General features: G+C 43.1%; 1 protein-coding gene across 2 annotated transcripts in view; it reads right to left on the bottom strand.

Moving 5' to 3' along the window:
- MFSD6 (major facilitator superfamily domain containing 6) overlaps positions 1–9,937 on the bottom strand; it is a 54,731-nt gene extending 44,794 nt beyond the window's left edge. For both annotated transcript variants that reach the window (XM_056111753.1, XM_056111754.1), the window contains exon 1: positions 8,332–9,937. In XM_056111753.1, the coding sequence (XP_055967728.1) occupies positions 8,332–9,893 (1,562 nt within the window). In that variant the 5' untranslated portion in view covers positions 9,894–9,937. The remainder of the gene's footprint in view (positions 1–8,331) is intronic.
- Positions 9,938–19,463: the final 9,526 nt, after the last annotated feature.

The raw sequence follows: 19,463 nt of genomic DNA, 5'->3' as shown, positions 1-19,463 counted from the left end.
ACTTCCCACGATCTATTTTTCTCCTTGTCGCATAGGATTTCCTTGTTGGTTATACCTGCCTTGAATCTATATTTCCAGCCCTTACCTCTCCACTAAGCTTCAGCCTATAATAGACAACTATATATTAGAAATTCCCATTTAGATGTTCTAACTTCAAACCAAAAAAAAAAACCCTAAACTTTAAATTCAGTTTGTTACCCGAATTCTGTATCCCCTTCCTAATTTCCCTTTTGAATTTATGGACCCACCATAGCCAAGGTAGAAATGTGGTGGAGGGGATGTCTCTTTCCACTCCCAGTTCATTCTGCCCCCTTTCACCTCATAATTCATATATTCTCATATAGCCTCCCTCAATTTCTGCTGCAGTTCAAGCCTAGATCACCTCTTTCCTGGATGCATCTCAGTGGGGTCCTTGAATCCAAGTTATCCCCTGCACTGCAACAAAATGAAGGCCAAGTATCCTCCCTATTCAGATTTGCTGTGGTTCTCTTCTGCCTCTAGGAATAAACTGAGTGCTCCGAATTCCAGCACTCTTTGGCCTTCAATCTCCCCTATTCTTTCTCTGCGCATCCCTGATTTCCAGAAACTGGAATTTTCAAGGCTTAAATAACTGCTTTTTCAGCTCAAGTTGGTTAATACAGTGGAATATATCTGCTCCTTTGGAGGACATTTTGAATTAATCATGACTTTGACTTTAAGGGCTGGTGAGATTGTACCACATGTCAGGCACTTGCCTTGTAGGCAGTCAATCCTGGTTTAACCCCTAGTCTTGCATTTTGTCCCCCAAGCACTGCCAGGAAAGATCCCCAAGTGCAAAGCCTGGGCATAACCAGGCTTAGCCCAATTCCACCCCCCTGCAAAAAAGTAATCATTTAAAAGGAAGAAATCAGTGTCTCTGAGAAATAATATAGGGCTAGAAATGTTGCCCAGTTGGTAAAACACATGCTCTCATGTAGGAGGTTCTGGGTTCAATCCCCAGTCCTCCCCCAACATAAAGAAAAAATGGGAAAGGTCCACCATCTTTCTTAAAATAGGGGTCACTCCTGGCAGAGCTTAGCCATCTTGGCCGAGCTTTACTGGGGTGTAGGAGTTATACCAGTGCTCCAGCTTGTAGTGCTAGAGTGGCTGGTGCTTGAGAAGTTGGGGATGGAACCCAGGGCTTCATACATGCTAGGCACATGCTCTACCACTTGAGCTAAATTCCCAGCCTGCTTTGTTTTTGAGTTAAGAGTCCAGCTTTTCCCCGCCTCATGAGCTGAGGGAGAAGGCAGTGGAAACAGAGAAGAGATCACTAAGTCAATGATGGCTGGAGGAATCGTTCAGGATGGGAGATGTGTGCTGAAACTAGATAAAGGACTGAACATGATGGCCTCTCAGTATGTTGCAAACCATAATGTCCAAAAGTAGAGAGAGAGTATGGGGGAAGTTGTCTACCATAGAGGCAGGGGAGGGTTGGGAAATGGGAGGAGGGGATGGTGGTGGGGAAACTGAGGATACTGGTGGTGGGAAAATGTGCGCATGAAAGCTTTGTAAGTTTTTCTCATAGTAATTCAAGGGAAAAAAAGAAAGAAAAAAAAGAGGAGCTGCAGCGATAGCACAGTAGGTAAGGCGTTTGCCTTGCATGTGGCCTACCCGGGTTCGATTCCCGGTATCCCATATGGTCCCCTGAGTACCACCAGGAGTAATTCCTGAGTGCAAAGCCAGGAGTAACCCCAGCGCATTGTTGGGTGTGACCCAAAAAGCAAAAAAAAGAAAAAAAAAGAAAGATTGGCACAGAACTCAGAGCCTCCTAAGAAGGCACCTGGGATCAGCAGGGTTAAGATCAACAAAAAATGGCAGAAACAAGGTCAAGGAGGAGAACTAAAGAGAAATGCAAAGACAACCTTCTCTAACCCCCTTGATGGCCAGCTGAGACTTGGCCACGCTCTGTGGGGTTCCCCGAGATTATGCTGTGTGTATTTCCTGCTCTTCCATATGGCTGGTGCTTGGATAACAGCATATTTATGAACCTTCTCTCGCACTAGAAGCCTGAGAGCCAGCATCCTGTTGCCTCTTCTGGGACTTACTTCAGCACCTCACCAGGAACTCTGGATTCCTTCCCTTACTCTGTACCACCTGCATCATGTATTTTTTTTCTTTCCCAAACAGATGGGCTGGCTTATTTGGATACCTAACTGTGATTATGTTATAATTAACAGCTAATACCATTTAAAATATTATTACTCCTACCAGATATCGTTTGAATAGTAAAACTGACCTGAAATGTTATACTTCCAGGAAAATTCACAAATTAAGCCAATTTCTATGTATCCCTTCAAGTGTAAATAGTCAAATAAAGTAAAATAGAGATATTTGAATGGTGGATCGTTATGGTGGATCGTTACTCACACTTCTTGATCTCTTCAGCAAGACCAGTATAACTTTAAGATTCACTGATGTCTACTTAAAAGTCTCATTATCGGGGGTATGGTGCCGCCAGCAGGTCAATCTGTACCTGTGAGGCAAGTGCATCAGCAGCCTGATGGTGCCTTCAGACTTCCAGATACCCCAAAATTGCTGCTGTGCCTTTGGTCAGACCCTAAAAACTTGGGGCAAAGATTACCAAGAAAGTAAACGGCCAAAAATTAGGTATGCGGGAAACACACCCACAAACCACCTCTGGCTCCGCTATATAATTGGAGGCATGTCCTCTCTGGTTCCTGAATGAACTGCTTAATGGCCATGATCCCAGAGACTCAGAAAAATATCTCGGAAACAAAACAGATGGGTTTGGCGGCCCGGTGGTTGCCATCCTCCAGAGGCCACAGGACAGTCAGGTTTGGACCTGCAGTGATGAGACACACAGGGCCTCACGGGATAGAGGTGGAGCCAGTCCTGTCCTCCCCACCCCAACGAGACCCCAAGTCATTGTCCACAAACGGCCTCTCTGGCTCCTGATCAAGCTGCTTAACAGCCATGATCCCAGAGACTCAGAAACAAATCTCAAAACCCAGCGGCCTTTGGCAGAAATGTGTCTGGACCATGCAGTAGGTTACTGTCGCCGGGCCACCCCAGAGGGGAAAGGGTGCTGTCCCTCTGCCTGCTCCCCCTTGGTGGCTCGGTGGCCACCATCCTCCAGAGGCCATTGGACAGTCAGGCTTGGGCCCGCAGTGACAAGACACGTTGGGCCTCACAGGATGGGGGTGGAGCTGGTCCTGTCCTCCCCACTCCAACGAGAACCCAAGTCATCACCCACGAATGGCCTTTCTGGCTCCTGATCAAGCTGCTTAACGGCCATGATTCCAGAGACTCAGGAGCAAATATTGGAACCCAGCAGGTTTTGGCAGAAATCCCTCCAGATTTAAGTGTTAAAATTTTGGAATTTCAAAATTACGCGGCCACTACTGCAGCCACGTGACATCATATGTTATTCTTAACCAGCAATAGGAAACAAATTGTCTACTGTTGCCTTTTCAGCAGATCTGAGTGTTGGGGTAAAATCTCAAATAATAATGTTGGATTTGGTGTCAAAATATTGAATGTGATCAAAGTAGAGAGAGAGTAATGTGGAAATCATCTGCCCCACAGGTAGGGGGAGGGTGTGGGATGGGGGCATACTGGGGTTGTTGGGGATGGAGAATGGGCACTGGTGAAGGTACGGGTGTTTCATTGTATGACTGAGAATTATACCCAAAAGCTTTTTAAATGCTCTCACGGTGATTCAATAAATAAAATTATAAAAAAAATTAAAAAAAAGTAAGGTGGAGTTCATGCACAATTCAATCAGTTCATCAGTGGCTGAATAAATAGCAGTACTCCTACATTAAAAAAAAGTCTTGTTATCAACTTTGCATATTAGCCTAGAAATATGCCTGTTGTAAATACCAAAGTCTTTTGATTAGAAACCAAAAGAATAGTACTTGGTGTGTGTGTGCATGTGTGTGTGTATGTTTGTGTGTATGTGTGCACGTGTGCACTTGCACACACCACACCTGGCAATACTCAGGAATCACTTCTGATCCTGTACTCAGGGATCTCTCCTGGAGGGCTCAGGGTAACCATATGGGGTGCCAGAGGTCAAATCCAGGTCAGCCATATGAAAGGTAAGTGCCCTAGCAGCTATACTATCACTCCCGCCCCAAGAAATTTATGTTTAAAAAAAATGGATCATTAAGCATGGATATTGTTTTTCTGGGAAAACCACTTTCTCAGGGACAAAAATCTAAGGTCAGATATCTACTCTGCATGTGCATGAGTGTGTGCCTGTATGTATGTGTATGTTTATACTGATACATTATATCCTTAAAACAAACAAACAAAAAACCAAACCAAACTGCAGAGCCATTGAAATACCTAAGTATTGGGATTTTGGAGAATGCTATTCTTTTTTTTCTTTCCTTTTTTTTTTTTTTTTTTTTTGCTTTTTGGGTCACACCCAGTGATGCTCAGGGGGCACTCCTGGCTCTGCACTCAGGAATTATTCCTGGCAGTGCTCAGGGGACCATATGGGATGCCAAGGATTGAACCCGGGTCAGCCGCATGCAAGGCAAATGCCCTACCTGCTGTGCTATCACTCTGGTCCCGGACAATGCTACTCTAAAAACTTTTTCTGGTACAATTTTTTTCTTTACTATGATACATCAGGAGTGAAAGTGTGGAGTACCAGGTCATTTAAATCTTGCCCATGGAACAGGCAGCCAATAAGAATAGGTAATGGGATGGCTGGGGGGTAGGATAGGGCAGTAGATAAAACTCTCTCTCTCTCTTTCTTTCTCTCTCTCTGTCCTTCTCTCTCTTTCTGGAGACTGAGGAAAGCATACACAGGATAGAGTAAGTGACACAAGGAGAGGATATGACCATCATTCACAGGAAATTAGTAGACTGTATGGGATGAGACAGGGAAGACATTCTCAGGATAGGGCAGCATCATGGACAGGACCAGTGACATCGCTCATGTATAAAGGAGGGGCCTGGACATAGGGGAGGACCCAGACCATGTACTTTACTTGTAAAAAAAAAACCAAAAAAACCCTCTAATTTAATGTACTGAGTTTTATATGCAGGAAAATCCACTTTTGCACTAACAACTATGCATCATTTAAAAAATTTGCAGAAGAGTCTCCTTTGCCTGGAACAGAATATTTATTTCAAATAAGGAAGTCACCATGTGTATATCTGGGAGTTGAGGGTTGGGCCACACCCAGTAGTGACACTGTGCTTAGGGATTACAACTGGTGGTGGTCAGGTGACCATGAGTGGTGCTGAGGATCTACCCCGTATCACACACAAAACAAGCACTTTAATCCCTGTACTGTCTCTCTGGATCAGTCACAGCACATGAAAAAACATAGAGAAGGGCCACAGAATTAGATTCCTCGCTATGATTCTTTAAGGAAACATATAGACTATAAACGAAGAGATAATTTCTTCTCATTAACAATTCAATCTCTGAAACACTAACCTTTTATTTTGCTTATTCATTTTGGGTTTTAGGCCACACCTGGCAGTACTCAAACTGTGTGCAAGGATCACTCCTGGCAGGGCCTGGGGGAAGGGGATTGAACCCATAGCACTTTTAAACTCTCAAATCCTAACTTCCACAGCCAGACTGGACTCCCCACATCCCCACCAAGAAAAACATCTCTGTTCGACCTGAGTTTGTGAACCTAATCTCAATTCAGCTGCCAGCATTTTTTAAAGTAGTTAAGATAATATATCTGAATGGACAGAATTAAAGTCAGAAAGGGGTAAATGACCATAAATTGATGGAATCTTAGCAGGCTCTTGGGAGCAAGAATTTGACCACAAGATCCTTCTTCCATCACATCATTAAATAAGAAAAGGAAGTTCCTTTTGATATTTAAGGCAAGAAAATGAAGGTTAAGTGAGCTCTAGGATTTTAAGTAATAAGTAACTCATTACTCATGAAAGAAAAGCACGGGGTAAGCTTACGTAATTACTAAAATTAGTAGTAAACCCAGAAGAATTTTAACATGAAAATATATACCTCAGACAAAAGACAAAGAGAGAGAAGAAACTTTTCTTAGCATGTGAGAACCTAGTAATTCCTTTGAAAATAGAATCAACACGCCTACTCTGTTCTGGATCAACATTCAATTAATGCTACTGGCTGATTAAATAGTGACATCTAGAAACTCCACTCATTGGTAAACTGACTGGGTATGTATCTGGGGAAAAAATGACTGTGATTTAAAGAGACTATTAGCAGAGACGAGATTCTATTTGTTTACATGAGCTGGAAAGAAGCATCTAATTCATCACAGCCATGCTGCAAATACATCAACCCAATCTGAACTACATTAAAGGCCTTTCCAAGTTCTTCACAGGAGAATCTTTTCACAGAATATGCCTCAGGGATGCTGCACGTCTGGATCCAACCTGAGCCTAACTTTACAGAGTGAATGAAAACCAAAAAACTAAAGATTCGCAAAAGAAGAGGAAGAGCTCACAGCTTTCCAAATAAGACAAAAAGAATCAGAATCGTTTGGGTGGAAAATAATGATTGTTGATTGAAACTTTAAAAATAAGAAAATATTTGCTAGGGGTGTGGCTCAGTGGAAGAGCACCCACATGCCTTGCATGTATGAAGCCCTGGGTTTCATCCCCAGTGGCACAAGAAAAACACACAAAAAGCAAATTCAAAAATATTTTCTGCAGTGAGAAAAAGGAAAATTAAAGAAAAAAAAAAAGAATCAGTGCTTGGGGCTGGAGTGATAGTACAGCAGGTAGGGCATTATCCTTGCATGCAACTGACCCAGATTCAATTTCTGGCATCCCTTATGGTCCCCTGAGCACTGCCAGGTAATTCCTGAGCACAGAGTCTGGGGTAAGCCCTGAGCATTGCCAGGTGTGTACCCAGAATAAAACAAAACCAAAAACAGAAGAATCAGTGTTCAAATCTTGTCACTGTCTATTTCTCCATTTTAATTTCTCATAAAAGCAGCCAATCTATGGTCGGAGAGACCACAGAAGGGCACATCCTTGCATGAGGCTGACCCAGGTTCGATGCCCAGCACCAAATAGGGTGCCCTGAGCCCTACCAGGAGTGACCCCCTAGCAAAGATCCAGGAGTATATCCTGAGTACCCCCAAACAAACAAATAAAACAAAAACCTACCATATAGACAAAAATGATAGCTTTATTTTAGTTCCAGAAAATTTAAAGATCGAAGATTTAACTTCAGAAATTGACTAGCCATGCTTTGCTTTGAGGTGAGAATGCTTAAGAGCAGGTTCAGTTTGGATCACTTCAGACAAACAGAGATGGTGAGAAACATGCACAAGAAAAAGGAACTGTTTATCGATTTAAGAGATTACATAAGAAATTTCAGGTGAAGGGAAAATTCTGCATGTCACACTTCTGCACACGAACCTACAAACCTACAAAAAAATATATATATATACACACATAAATATATATATATTCTTTTGGGTCACACCGGCAATGCACAGGGGTTACTCCTGGCTCTGCACTCAGGAATTACTCTTGGAGGTGCTCGGGGGACCATGTGGGATGCTGGGAATCAAACCTGGGTCAGCCTCTTGTAAGGCAAACGCCCTAGCCACTGTACTATTGCTCCAGTCCCCAGATATTCTTATAACCAGAAGATAATTTATATAAGATTCAATTGCATGTAACATCATGAAGCTTGGATTATGGTTCACATCACAGCCTGATTAAATAGAATGACATCGTCACACACTATATATTCAAAATCAATCTAAGTTAGCAAGTGGTGGAGAATTGCCAAAGATCAAAAAAAGCAGATCCGGGGGCTGGAGCGATAGCACAGTGGGTAGGGCATTTGCCTTGCACACAGCCAACATGGCCGACCCGGGTTCGATTCCCAGCATCCCGTATGGTCCCCCAAGCACCACCAGGAGTAATTCCTGAGTGCATGAGCCAGGACTAACCCCTGAGCATCGCCGGGTGTGACCCAAAAAGCAAAAAAAAAAAAAAAAAAAAAAAAAAAAGCAGATCCATCTAACTCTTTCCTCATAAATGCTTGAGAAGAACAGACTCTTCAGGGCCTGTGGAATAATACTGAAATAGCAATCCTATATCTGAAAACACTCACTGCCTGAGTTTCTCTGTGTACAGAAAGGAAGCGGTTTCTAGGGTGTGTTTACTGGAGATAACCCAACTAGCTCTGCTCCTTCCTTCCTCCTGTTTCTATTTTAACGAGGAGCATAGAAAGCCTCCTCCCCACGTCCTGCCCAGTCCCACCCCCAACATAAATGTGCACATTCTTGAACGTGTTGAAAGAAGTCATCTCTGGAAACCAGAAGGTGTGGGGGTGCCAAGAGTCAGGAATTGTAAGCAGGTTCTTACCTGATGTGGCCAATCAACTCAATAAGCTTGTGACTGAAAAAATAAGCTGTCAGCTCAGACACATGACTTAGGACGGAACAGACCCCGAAGAGGGTGGTGGTTCCATTCAGGTCCTCCAGATGCCAGTAGAGAAAGGTGAAGACGAAGCCATAGCCAAACCCCATGAACCAGGCCACAAACAGCACTGAGCCGTACTGCACGCTGCAGAGCAGTCGGATCAGGTCCCAGAAGTTGAAGGCCTGCGAGTGGCTCGTGGTGGTTGGGGTCTCCTCAGAGGACTCGGTAGAGCTGTTCCTCTCCACCTGTGGGATCTCTACCTCCTTCCCTTTGCTTTCATTACTGTTGAAGTGGTTGTAGCGGAACCGGAACTGGGTGGCAACAATCAAGGCCATGGTCATGAGCACGCCAAAGACGATGAAGACGATCTGGTAGTTGCGGTACTCGGGGGGCTTACACCCCTTTCCGTCGATAAACACTTCAATGTGGGTGTAGTCAATCCCGATGCCCACAGACAGCATGGCCAGACCCCAGCCCAGAGACCCCCACATGCGCTGCAGTCCGTATCGGTCTCGGTGTTTGCCCAGGTACTGGAGTGTCACCGTGTCCACAATTGTGACGGAAGAGGCGCTGAAAAACTCCCCGATGATGACAACGACCAAGATCACTAAGAAGATAGCTTCGACCTCTTGTTGATCATAAACGAGTGTGACCCGGTCTGAAGGTAAAGGTTTTGTGGTCGTGAAAACAGCCGTGGTGGTCAACTTGGTCACATTTCCTGGGTGGGTCGGGCTGGCCGTGCTTGGGTTCAAGGTGAAGTCAATTACGGCACTAGTAGCTTCATCCGTGTGAGGCCACAGGGTGGACAGGGGGGTCTTGCTTGGAGCGATGGAAGAGACAGCAGTTTCTGTGAAGTTGGAGTCTGAGCTGTTTAGCATCTCTGGCGAACTAGATGAGAACAGGCTCCTTTTCTCCCGTATTCTCTGTGCTGTGGTCATCAAAGGGGTCGTGGAAGAATTTGTTGGCATAGTGGTCAGTGGGTGACTTGAATTTGTGGGGTGAGCCGTTGGGATTATCTTTGGTACACATCTCAAGGTGGCAGGTTTGACAAATCCGATGCCCAGGTTGAATAACACCCAACATAAGAGGGAAAACAGGAGGACAATCTTGCCTTTTCTAAAGCGATCTGCAACCACTCCCCAAAAGGGGGCACTGCAGAATTCAATGAAGTATCGAATTCCTACTAGCAGTCCACTCTGGCTGGGGGTCATTCCCAGCTGTTTGTAATACACAGGCAAAAGTGGATAAAGAGAGCCATAGGCGGAGTAAAAGAAAAAATAAAATACCTTGGAAATTAGAAGATCATTGTTGATTTTCACACAATGCTTCTCTATCCAGTCTATTTCCTCATTGGGAATAGCAGCAGTTTCTGTAGAGGAGGGCGTTTCATTTGCAGGCGGCTCCTGTTCCCTGGCAATGCCGTTAAAGGGATCAGCAAGTACATATTTCCTCTTCTGCTCCTCTTCATCGTCAGTCAGGATGGCAACTTTATCATCTGCCGCCATGGCTTCTCTCCACCATCAGAAAGTTTATTACCTTCAAAATTTTGATTATTGATCTGGAAAGTAAAATTTTAAAAATTGGTTAGTGATGTAATAACATTGAAACAGAGCTTCAGCATCCAGGAAACAATCATTTCAAACAACAGCTACGAAATAACAACTGTGTGAGGGCATTCACATCATGTACCACTTGTAGTCATACAATATTGATGAAGAAAAATTGCTTTCAAAAAAATCAAATACTTTTTGTGGCCACAGATGGACTAATTACTGATTCTCATGGGAGGGTGCTAGCTCAGGCCCATTCTCCATCTTTACACTTGTTCCTAGGATGTTGTCTAAACCAAGTACAAGGTACAAAATAAACTATTTGCAATTCCTCAGTCTCACTGTTCCAATAAATCTATAATACACCAGAGTGTTCATAAATGTTTGAAAATAAAAGTAACTAAAACAATTAGCGATAGCACAGTGGGTAGGGCGTTTGCCTTGCACACAGCCAACATGGCCAACACGAGTTCGATTCCTCCGCCCCTCTCGGAGAGCCCGGCAAGCTACCGAGAGTATCTCGCCTGCACGGCAAAGCCTGGCAAGCTACCCGTGATGTATTCGATATGCCAAACACAGTAACAATTGTCACAATGGAGATGTTACTGGGCCCGCTCGAGCAAATCAATGAACAACGGGAAGACAGTGACAGTGACAGAGAAAAACATAGTTCCTGATTATAACTATAAATCTAACAAGAAAGAGGGAGAAACTGCACTTGTTTGCAATGGATCTGATTGCAATGGGTTGTGACTACAGCCACAACAAATACATCTTGTAAGCAAGTCACCCCCATATTGCATATAACACTAAATATGGCATTGTTCCAGATATGTGTCTTAAAATGGATTACCATTTAGGAAAAGAAGAATGAAGAAGAAAAGAAGGAAGAGCAAAAGGAGGAGGAGGAGGTGAAGAAGAAGGAGGTGATGGAGGAACAGGTAGACATTTATTGAGCACCCCCTCCATGCCAATTGCCATTTAAAAGAGCTGTGTGTGCTAAACCATACTCACTGCAACAACTCTACCATTGTCTCCATTTAACAGATGAGAAAAGTGAGGCAGGAACCTGTTAAATCAATCAATTCACTGAACTCATAAAATTTCTTAAACGTATTTCAACTCACATCACACCAAACACACACACACACACACACACACACACACACACACACACAAAATCTGTGGTCTCTTTCACACCAGCAGATGCCAAGAAAGGAGCCAGACTGGCTGCCTAACTAGGCTACTATGAAGTACTCCAACCCCTCCACGAAGCTGGCATCAGTGATGGTGAGTGGGAACTGGGATGCTGATCGTTGCTGTGTAGGACTGAGGTTTTATGTCCACAACAGAGTTGAGTAGAAACCACATGGGCAAGTCTGGGTGCCCACCCTGGCCTGTCAGTATCACAGCACCGCTGCTCTTCCACACTGGAGTGTTGACAGAGGAGGCACTTCACCAGCAACCAGCAGTAACCAGACTCCTCCCCTGCCGATGGTGTCAGCAATGGCTGCTTGGGGAGCAGCAGTGACACCCCCCCCCCCCCATACACACACGCACACACTCTCACAGCCAGCCTACAGTAGCAGAGAGTACCACTGGCAAGCCATGTCCACCTCACAGACCAATCAGCCTTTCGCCCATGAATGTTAAAAGGGGCTAGGTGGTAAACCTGGGCTCTTAGAACCTTCTGGAAGTAATGAGGCAGCATCTCCAATTCCCTTGCCAGGCCAGTGTCAGAAATCTAGCTTAAAAACAGAAGAATTAAATACAATCCAAGACCTTATGATTTCCCAAATGTCAAAGTTTCCATTTAAAATAATGCATCAGGGCCAGAGAGATAGTACAGGGGTAGGGAGGTATTTGCCTTGTCTTTCATGCCGCCAAACCTAGTGTAGTCACGAGCATGGCATATGCCCCGCCCTCTGGCCCCAAGCACCTCCAGGAGTGGTACCTGAGCACACAGCCAAGAAAGTCCCAGCAAATAAATATATAGTTTTTTAATGGAAACTTTATGGGAGCCGGAGAGCTAGTACAGCAGGTAAGGCACTTGCCTTCCATGCAGCCAACCCAGAATCAATCCCTGGCGTGCTATATGGTCACTCAAGTCCCAAGTGATCCCTTAGTGCGGAGCCAGGAGTGAACCCTGAGTACATTCAGGAGTGACCCCCAAACAAAACAAAACAGCAGCAACAAGAAAAGGACTCTTTTGAACTAGAAAATAGAGCAATCAAAATATTTTTTAAATGGCTAGAGAATGAGGGGGAAAGAGAGTAAATTAAAAGATACAATAGAAATTGCACAATCTAAACAACAGAAAAAACACCTAGAAAAAAAAATAAAGAAAGAACAGTGCCTCTGCACCTGCAGGACTGTAACTAAAGGTCAAATATTTGCATCATCAGAATCCTGGGAGGGGAGGAGAGACAGGGCTGTGTTGAAACCCTGACTCCTGAACTAACTCAAAAACAGAAATGCTTAAAACATGCCTGCATTTCGTAGCAAAGACACCAAGATACAGATTCAATACAAAAAATAAATAACCTCCAAATACAAACCCATGAAGCTATACATAGTCACACTCTGGCAAAGCATGACAAAGAAAAACCTTGCAAGCAGTGACATAGGAATCACAAATTACTAATAAGAAAATTCAGAAGATGGCAGTTCTCACATTAGAAATCATGGACACCAGAAGGAAATGACATAATAATCTCTTAAGTGCTAAAAACACTGCTGAGAATCTGAAGTCAGAAAAAAAGATAGTCCCAAGGGGAAGGAGCAATAGCACAGAGGGTAGGGAGTTTGCCTTACAAGCAGCCAACCTGGGTTTGATTCCCAGCATTACATATGGTTCCCACCCCTGACTGGTAGAATTCCTGAATGCGGAGCCAGGAGTAAGCCCTGAGCACCACCAGATGTGGCCCCCAAAAAAAGAAAGAAAGAAATTTAAAAAGTCCCAAGCCTAGAAAGCAACAAAGCAACATGCCTTATAAACATACACATAAAAATACTTAACAAAAATGTGGTGGGTAGACATGGCACTTTTCTTGCACATGGCCAACCCTGGTTAATCCCTGGCACCACATAAAGTTCCCCAAATGTGACCAGGAGTGATCACTGAGCACAGAGCCTGAAGTAAGTCCTGGTCCAACTTCCCCCACACCCTACACCAAATACTTAACAAAATATTAGAAAAGATGATATATATTTGATATATCTGGCAATATATAAAATAAGTACCTATTGTAGTTAAGTGGCATCTACTTCAGGGATACAAGGATGGTGCAATATTTGAAATTTAGTAAGTGCTATCCACCAAGTTAAGGGAAAAGTGCGTATGGGCCAGGGAGATAGTTCAAGGTTCAGGATTGCATACCACACATGTACAAGGATCCAAGTTTAATTCTCAGTAATGCATGGGACACTGAGTACCACCAGGTATAGTGCTAGCAGCCACCACATTATCCTTGGGGGGGCCCTGGACTCCTGAACATTTCTCAAAAAATAATACCCACCCCCCAAAAAAGATAAACAGCATTATCACGATCTTATCATTCAAAGCAGAAAAGGCATTTAAGAAAATTAAACATTCATTCATTAGAAGTCTTAGAAAAAAAGGAACAGAAGGAAACTTTTTCAACTAAATAAAGATCGCCAATTTTTAAAAAAAAAAAAACAACTGAAGGTAAAATTACACTTAACAGTGAAAGATGGAATTGTTTTCTCTAAGACAGGGAATAGGGCAAGACTATCTGGTCTCACCACTCTTATACAACAGCGCTGGAAACTCTAGTCAATACAAGGGGTTGGGGGTGGGGGTGCAGAGGAAACAAATGGAAAACGGTTAGAAGGGAAAAAAAGCACTCTATAGCTGTCATGGCTATCTGTGCAGGAAATACCAAGGTAGATACACAATCTTCTCTAAGTAGTAAATAGGTTCATCAATTTCCCAGGATACAAAAAAAAAACCTAAAAACTTTAAGTTTAACTGTGCTCTACATACTAAAAATGCACACAGCAAAATTAAAAACATAACCGTTTGAAATTGCTAAAAAAATTTAAGAACTAGAAATTTTGTTTGAGATGAATGAAACGTGCAGGACAACACACTGACAACCATAAAATGAATGGTGAGATATACTATGTTTGTGAATGAAGGTGGAACACTCAACCGTAGTAGATATTTCAATTCTCCTTAAATGTATTTATTTGTTTTTCTGTTTGTTGGGGGCGACGCTCAGCAATACTCAGGGCTACTCCTGGCTTTACGCTCAGGGATCACTCCTGGAGGGTTCAGGGGACCATATGGGTTTCAAGGATGGACCTGGGTGGGGTCAGCCATGTGCAAGGCAAGTGCCACTGTACTATCACTTTGGCCCCCGATTCTCAAATTTACATACGGGTTAAATTAACACAATCCCTAGCACAATTCTATAAGATTTTCTTGTAGAGACAAGATTTTCTAAAATCCGGTGAAAAGGAAAGTGTGCGTGGCAGGAGATGGCATAAGGAAGACCTATGGAAGGCCATGGGATTGATCCCAAGGGTTACTGCAGGTATCAAGCAAGGCACTGTTCTCTGTGAACCCAGCACCACCAGGACTTCCAGCCACATTACCGCCATTGTGTGTGAGCACACTGCAACCTAAAGTACATGATGCCTGGCAGCACCATGAGCTAAATACACAAGCAACACACCCAAGTCTAAGTAGGCTCCAGTTACGGCAACATCATCATCAAAGGATGGAAAGGAAGATGGAAAAAGGCAAGGCAAGGAAAAGAAACTAGAACAGCTAATCCTTCCTCTTTCCCTCCTTCCCTCCTTCCCTCCCTCCCTTCCTTTCTTCCTTCCCACTCAGTTGAGCTCAGGGCTTACTTTTGGCTACATGTTTAGCAGGTTCAGGGGATCTTTTGAGATACCAGGGGTTGAATCTATGTCAGTTGCATGAAAGGAAAATGCTCTATCTTCTGTATACTATCACTCCAATCTTAAAAGGTCACTCTTTCAGCAAATGGTACTAAAGCAATTAGCCATCCATAGACAAAAATAAATAAACAAATAAAAGACATCAACCTAAATTTCATAAATTTTTGAATATCAAAATGAGACATGGGTTTAAATGTACAACTAAAATACCTAAGAAAAATCTTTAGGCTCTTATGCTAGAAAATGAGGCCAGATTTAACACCAAATGCACCAAGAGGAAAAATTGGTAAATTATATTTTATTTAAATTAAAATCTTATGCCCTGCTTCAGAGAGATTGTGCAGAAAGTAAGGTGTTTGCCTTGCACATGGCCAACCCTTGTTCAATGCTAAGTACTGCATATGATCCAAGAAGCACCATCAGGAGTGATCCTTGAGCATAGAGCCAGCAGTAAACCCTGAGCATGCTGTGACTGTGAATAGTCCAACTCCCCACCCGAAAGCAAAATAAAACAAAAAGACCTTTGCCCTGTCAGAGGGCCCACTAAGAAGATGTAAAAATAAACTAGACACTGAGAGAAAATATTGACAAGTCAATTATTCAGCAAAGGACTTGTACACACACACACACACACACACACACACACATATGTCTATATAATTCTTGGTTTTTTTTTCATGAGGAGGCCAAACCCAGTGTGCTTACTCCTGGTTCTGCACTTAGAGATCACTCCTGGTGGCCTCAGTGAGGGCCAGTATGGGATACCAAGGACTGAATGTGGGCTCAGTTCTATTGCTCCATCACAGTAATTCTTAATGTCACTAATCAAAAAAATTCAATTATAAAATAGACAAAAAACAAAGATAAATTTTATCAGAGGCTATTCATAATTTAACATATGCAAATGAAAAGAAGCCCAATCTCATTAGACATTCATGGAATAAAAAATTAAACACAACATATATCTTTGACAGTGGCTAAAATTAAAAAGTGGCACCAGCAAATCCTGACAAGGCTGTGAAGAAACTAATGATTCATACATTGCTGATGGGGATGTAAAATGGTAATGCCATTCTGGAATACATTTTATCAGCTTTTTAAAAAATTAATTATGTGCATACCATATGTCCCAACAAATGAACTTCTAGGCATGTATCACAGAATAATACAACCTTATTTTTACACGGGCTGGAGCGATAGCACAGCAGTAGGGCGTTTGCCTTGAGCGCAGCCAGCCCGGCCGAGCCAGGTTTGATTCCTCTGCCCCTCTCGGAGAGCCCGGCAAGCTACCAAGAGTATCTTGCCCCCACAGCAAAGCCTGGCAAGCTACCCATGACGTATTCAATATACCAAACACAGTAACAACAAGTCTCACAATGGAGACATTACTGAGCCCACTTGAGCAAATCAACGAACAACAGGAGGAGAGTGTTTGTTTATTTTTACACAAAATCTACACATAAAATTTATGGAAGTTTTATTTCTATTAACCTCCAAATGGAAGCAACCTGGATATCCTTCAATGAATACAATGGTTAAATAAACCATGATTCACAACCATACCGAGATCAGACGGTATGGTATGGTTGTGAATCATGGTTTGCGGGTAGGGCGTTCGCCTTACAAGCGGCCAACATGGCCGACCCGAGTTTGATTCCTCCGCCCCTCTCGGAGAGCCCGGCAAGCTACCGAGAGTATCTCGCCCGCACGGCAGAGCCTGGCAAGCCACCCGTGACGTATTCGATATGCCAGACACAGTAACAACAAAGTCTCCAATGGAGACGTTACTGGGCCCGCTCGAGCAAATCGACGATCAACGGGAGGGCCTTTACCTTACCTTTACCACAACCATACCATGTAGTAGTAAGTAGCAAGAGAAAGGAGCTACTGAAACATCCAAAAGTCATTGAATGACTTTCCAACTGGGAGCATGATTGCCAGGGAGTCATGAAGAAGAGATGGAGGAGAGAAGTTGTACGTGGCTTTAAACATGAAGGGTCGTGGGGTGATAGAAATGGTCTATACCTTGGCTGCATCAGTGTAAGTATCCTGGCTGTGCTAGAGTATGAAAGTTTTGCCAAAACCTTAAGATTTTGGAGGGGTGGGAGGAATAAGCACAAGGTAAATAGATGAGTCCTACTGTTTCTTGTATCTGTATGTGAAATATACAATTATTTCAAAATGGAAAGGTTAATTTCAAAACTCACAATAATGGTAACCTTGATAAAGGGGTTCTGGGGACTTTTACCTGGGTCATGTTTATTTTGATGTAAAATAACAATTTGTGAAAAATCACTAAACAATATCATTCTTCAACTAAAATATGAATGTAAATAATGGACATAACTTAAGAATATGAAGCAGAAAAAAGAAAAAAAGAATGTCGGGTGACAATACAAATAGAGGGTTATTCAAAAACTACAGTATCTGAAAAATAAAACAGAACACTGTCCTCCCTTTGTCATCGATTTGCTGGAGCGGGCCCAGTAATGTCTCCATTTTGAGACTTATTGTTACTGAGTTTAGCATATTAAATACGTCACAGGTAGCTTGTCAGGCTTTGTCATGTGGGCGAGATACTCTCAGTAGCTTGCCCGGTTCCTTGAGAGGGGCGGAGGAATCGAACCCGGCTTGGCCAGGCTTGCTGTGCGCAAGCCAAATGTCCTACCGCTGTGCTATCGCTCCAGCCCATCTGAAAAATAATACCTAAAAGAGAAAAATAGGGAAATTTAAGAGAAAGACAAACTCTCATTCAAGAAAAATTCTCACAACAGAAAGATATGAGTAGTCTGTCTGAAACAATGCACTGAGTATCAGAAACAATGGTGAAGATAGACCCAAGTCAAAGCACAGCATTGCAACTGTGGAACACAGCCATTTGCTTCCAGAGAATAAAACGCATTACATACTAAGCATCAAGAACTAGATTTCTGGGACCAGAGAGATAGTATAGAAGGCAGGGTGCTTTCCTTGCACACAGCTGACCTGGGTTCAATCCTCAGCACCCCATATGGTTCCCTGAGCACCTCCAAGAGAAATCCCTAAGAACAGAACCAGGAGTAAGCTCTGAGCACAGCTGGGTGCGGTCCAAAAAAACAAACAAACAAACAACTGATTTCTCCAGTCACTGGAAGCTACACCCAGGCACATTACCATTTGATAAAGAAAGACATTTTACACATTCATCTTCTCTAAAAGTACATTTCTCATAAACCCTTCTCTGGATTGTGTGCAAAACAAGGAGATAGGAAAGAATGTGATATGGGACAGAGGAAACAAGAGACCTAACCTGGGAGTGACAGGAATGCTGGCAAGGTGGGCACTGGGCTCCAGGATGATGGCTGTGTGCCACACACAAGGCAGCCAGCTGGCAGGGCCAGCCCTGATGGTTCCAGGAGGTACAGACCAGGAGAATGTCACAGTTGACTCCACTGCCCAGCTGGGATATGAAGTCATTGTAAGTTGGCTAGTGAATAAGGAAAGGGCCAAATTGCCACGAAGCAAAACTGGGAAGTTAGGAAATTAAGATGGCTGAAAGAATATACAGAGTTGAAGCAAAGAAAGAAAATGAGGGGGCTAGAGTGATAGCACAGCAGGTAGGGCGTTTGCCTTGCATGCAGTCGACACGGGTTCAATTCCCAGCATCCCATATGGTTCCCTGAGCACCACCAGGGGTAATTCCTGAGTGCAGAGCCAAGAGTAACCCCTGTGCATCGCCAGGTGTGACCCAAAAAAGCAAACCAAAAAAAAAGAGAAAAAAAAAGGAAAATGATTTCTTTCTATAGTAGGAAGGCCTGTCCCCAAAGTCAGCGATACTATCCCTGGGGGCAGTGGAATGACCCAGGGGCAGCAGAAACTCAGCACAGAGACTTCGAATGGGGTCCTGAGTGATTTCTTTTTTCTTTTCTTTTTTTTTTTCTTTTCTGAAAACAGGGTGGTGAGGTCAAATAAGTTTTGGAATCTCTGTTCTAACACATAGAACAGATTTTAACTACACTTAAAATCAGGAATTGGGGCCAGAAAGATGGTACTGGGGTGAAGGTGCTTGCATAGCATGTGGCTGCAGCTATAACCAAGGTTAAATTCCCTTTTAGTGAGGCGCCTGAGCAAAAAGTCAAGAATAAGCCTTGAGAACCAGCTCTGAGGTCAGGTGGTTCTCATGGCTTAAGGGAAGGGGGATTCCCTCAATTGTCCAAGTTTTGATGAAGACCTGCAAAAAACATGCATTAGAATGTTGGCTTAAACCCAAACAATTCTTTCATCTTCTTCTTATTCAGATGATCAGTCTTCATAAGTGGCTTTTCATGCTATGAGTTCAGATGTTAAATTTCAAAGTGTGTATATATATATATATATAAAAGTACTTAAGCAGAGTTCCTCTAAGATAACTTATTTTTTTATATGTCACACTCCATAACTTTTATATGAAGCTCAAATCTAAAAATAAAAGGCTTTTTTTTTGTATTTTAACTCAGGGTATTATTCTTTGGATTCAAAAATTTCTCCCATTTGACCCAGCAATACCACTCCTGGGAATATATCCCAGAGAGGCAAAAATGTATAGTCGAAGTGACATCTGCACTTGTTTGTTCATTG

The sequence above is a fragment of the Sorex fumeus genome, unplaced genomic scaffold (genome assembly GCF_029834395.1).
Source record: "Sorex fumeus unplaced genomic scaffold, SorFum_2.1 ptg000014l, whole genome shotgun sequence".
Taxonomy (NCBI): Eukaryota; Metazoa; Chordata; class Mammalia; order Eulipotyphla; family Soricidae; genus Sorex; species Sorex fumeus.
This window is presented reverse-complemented; position numbering and strand designations above follow the sequence as displayed.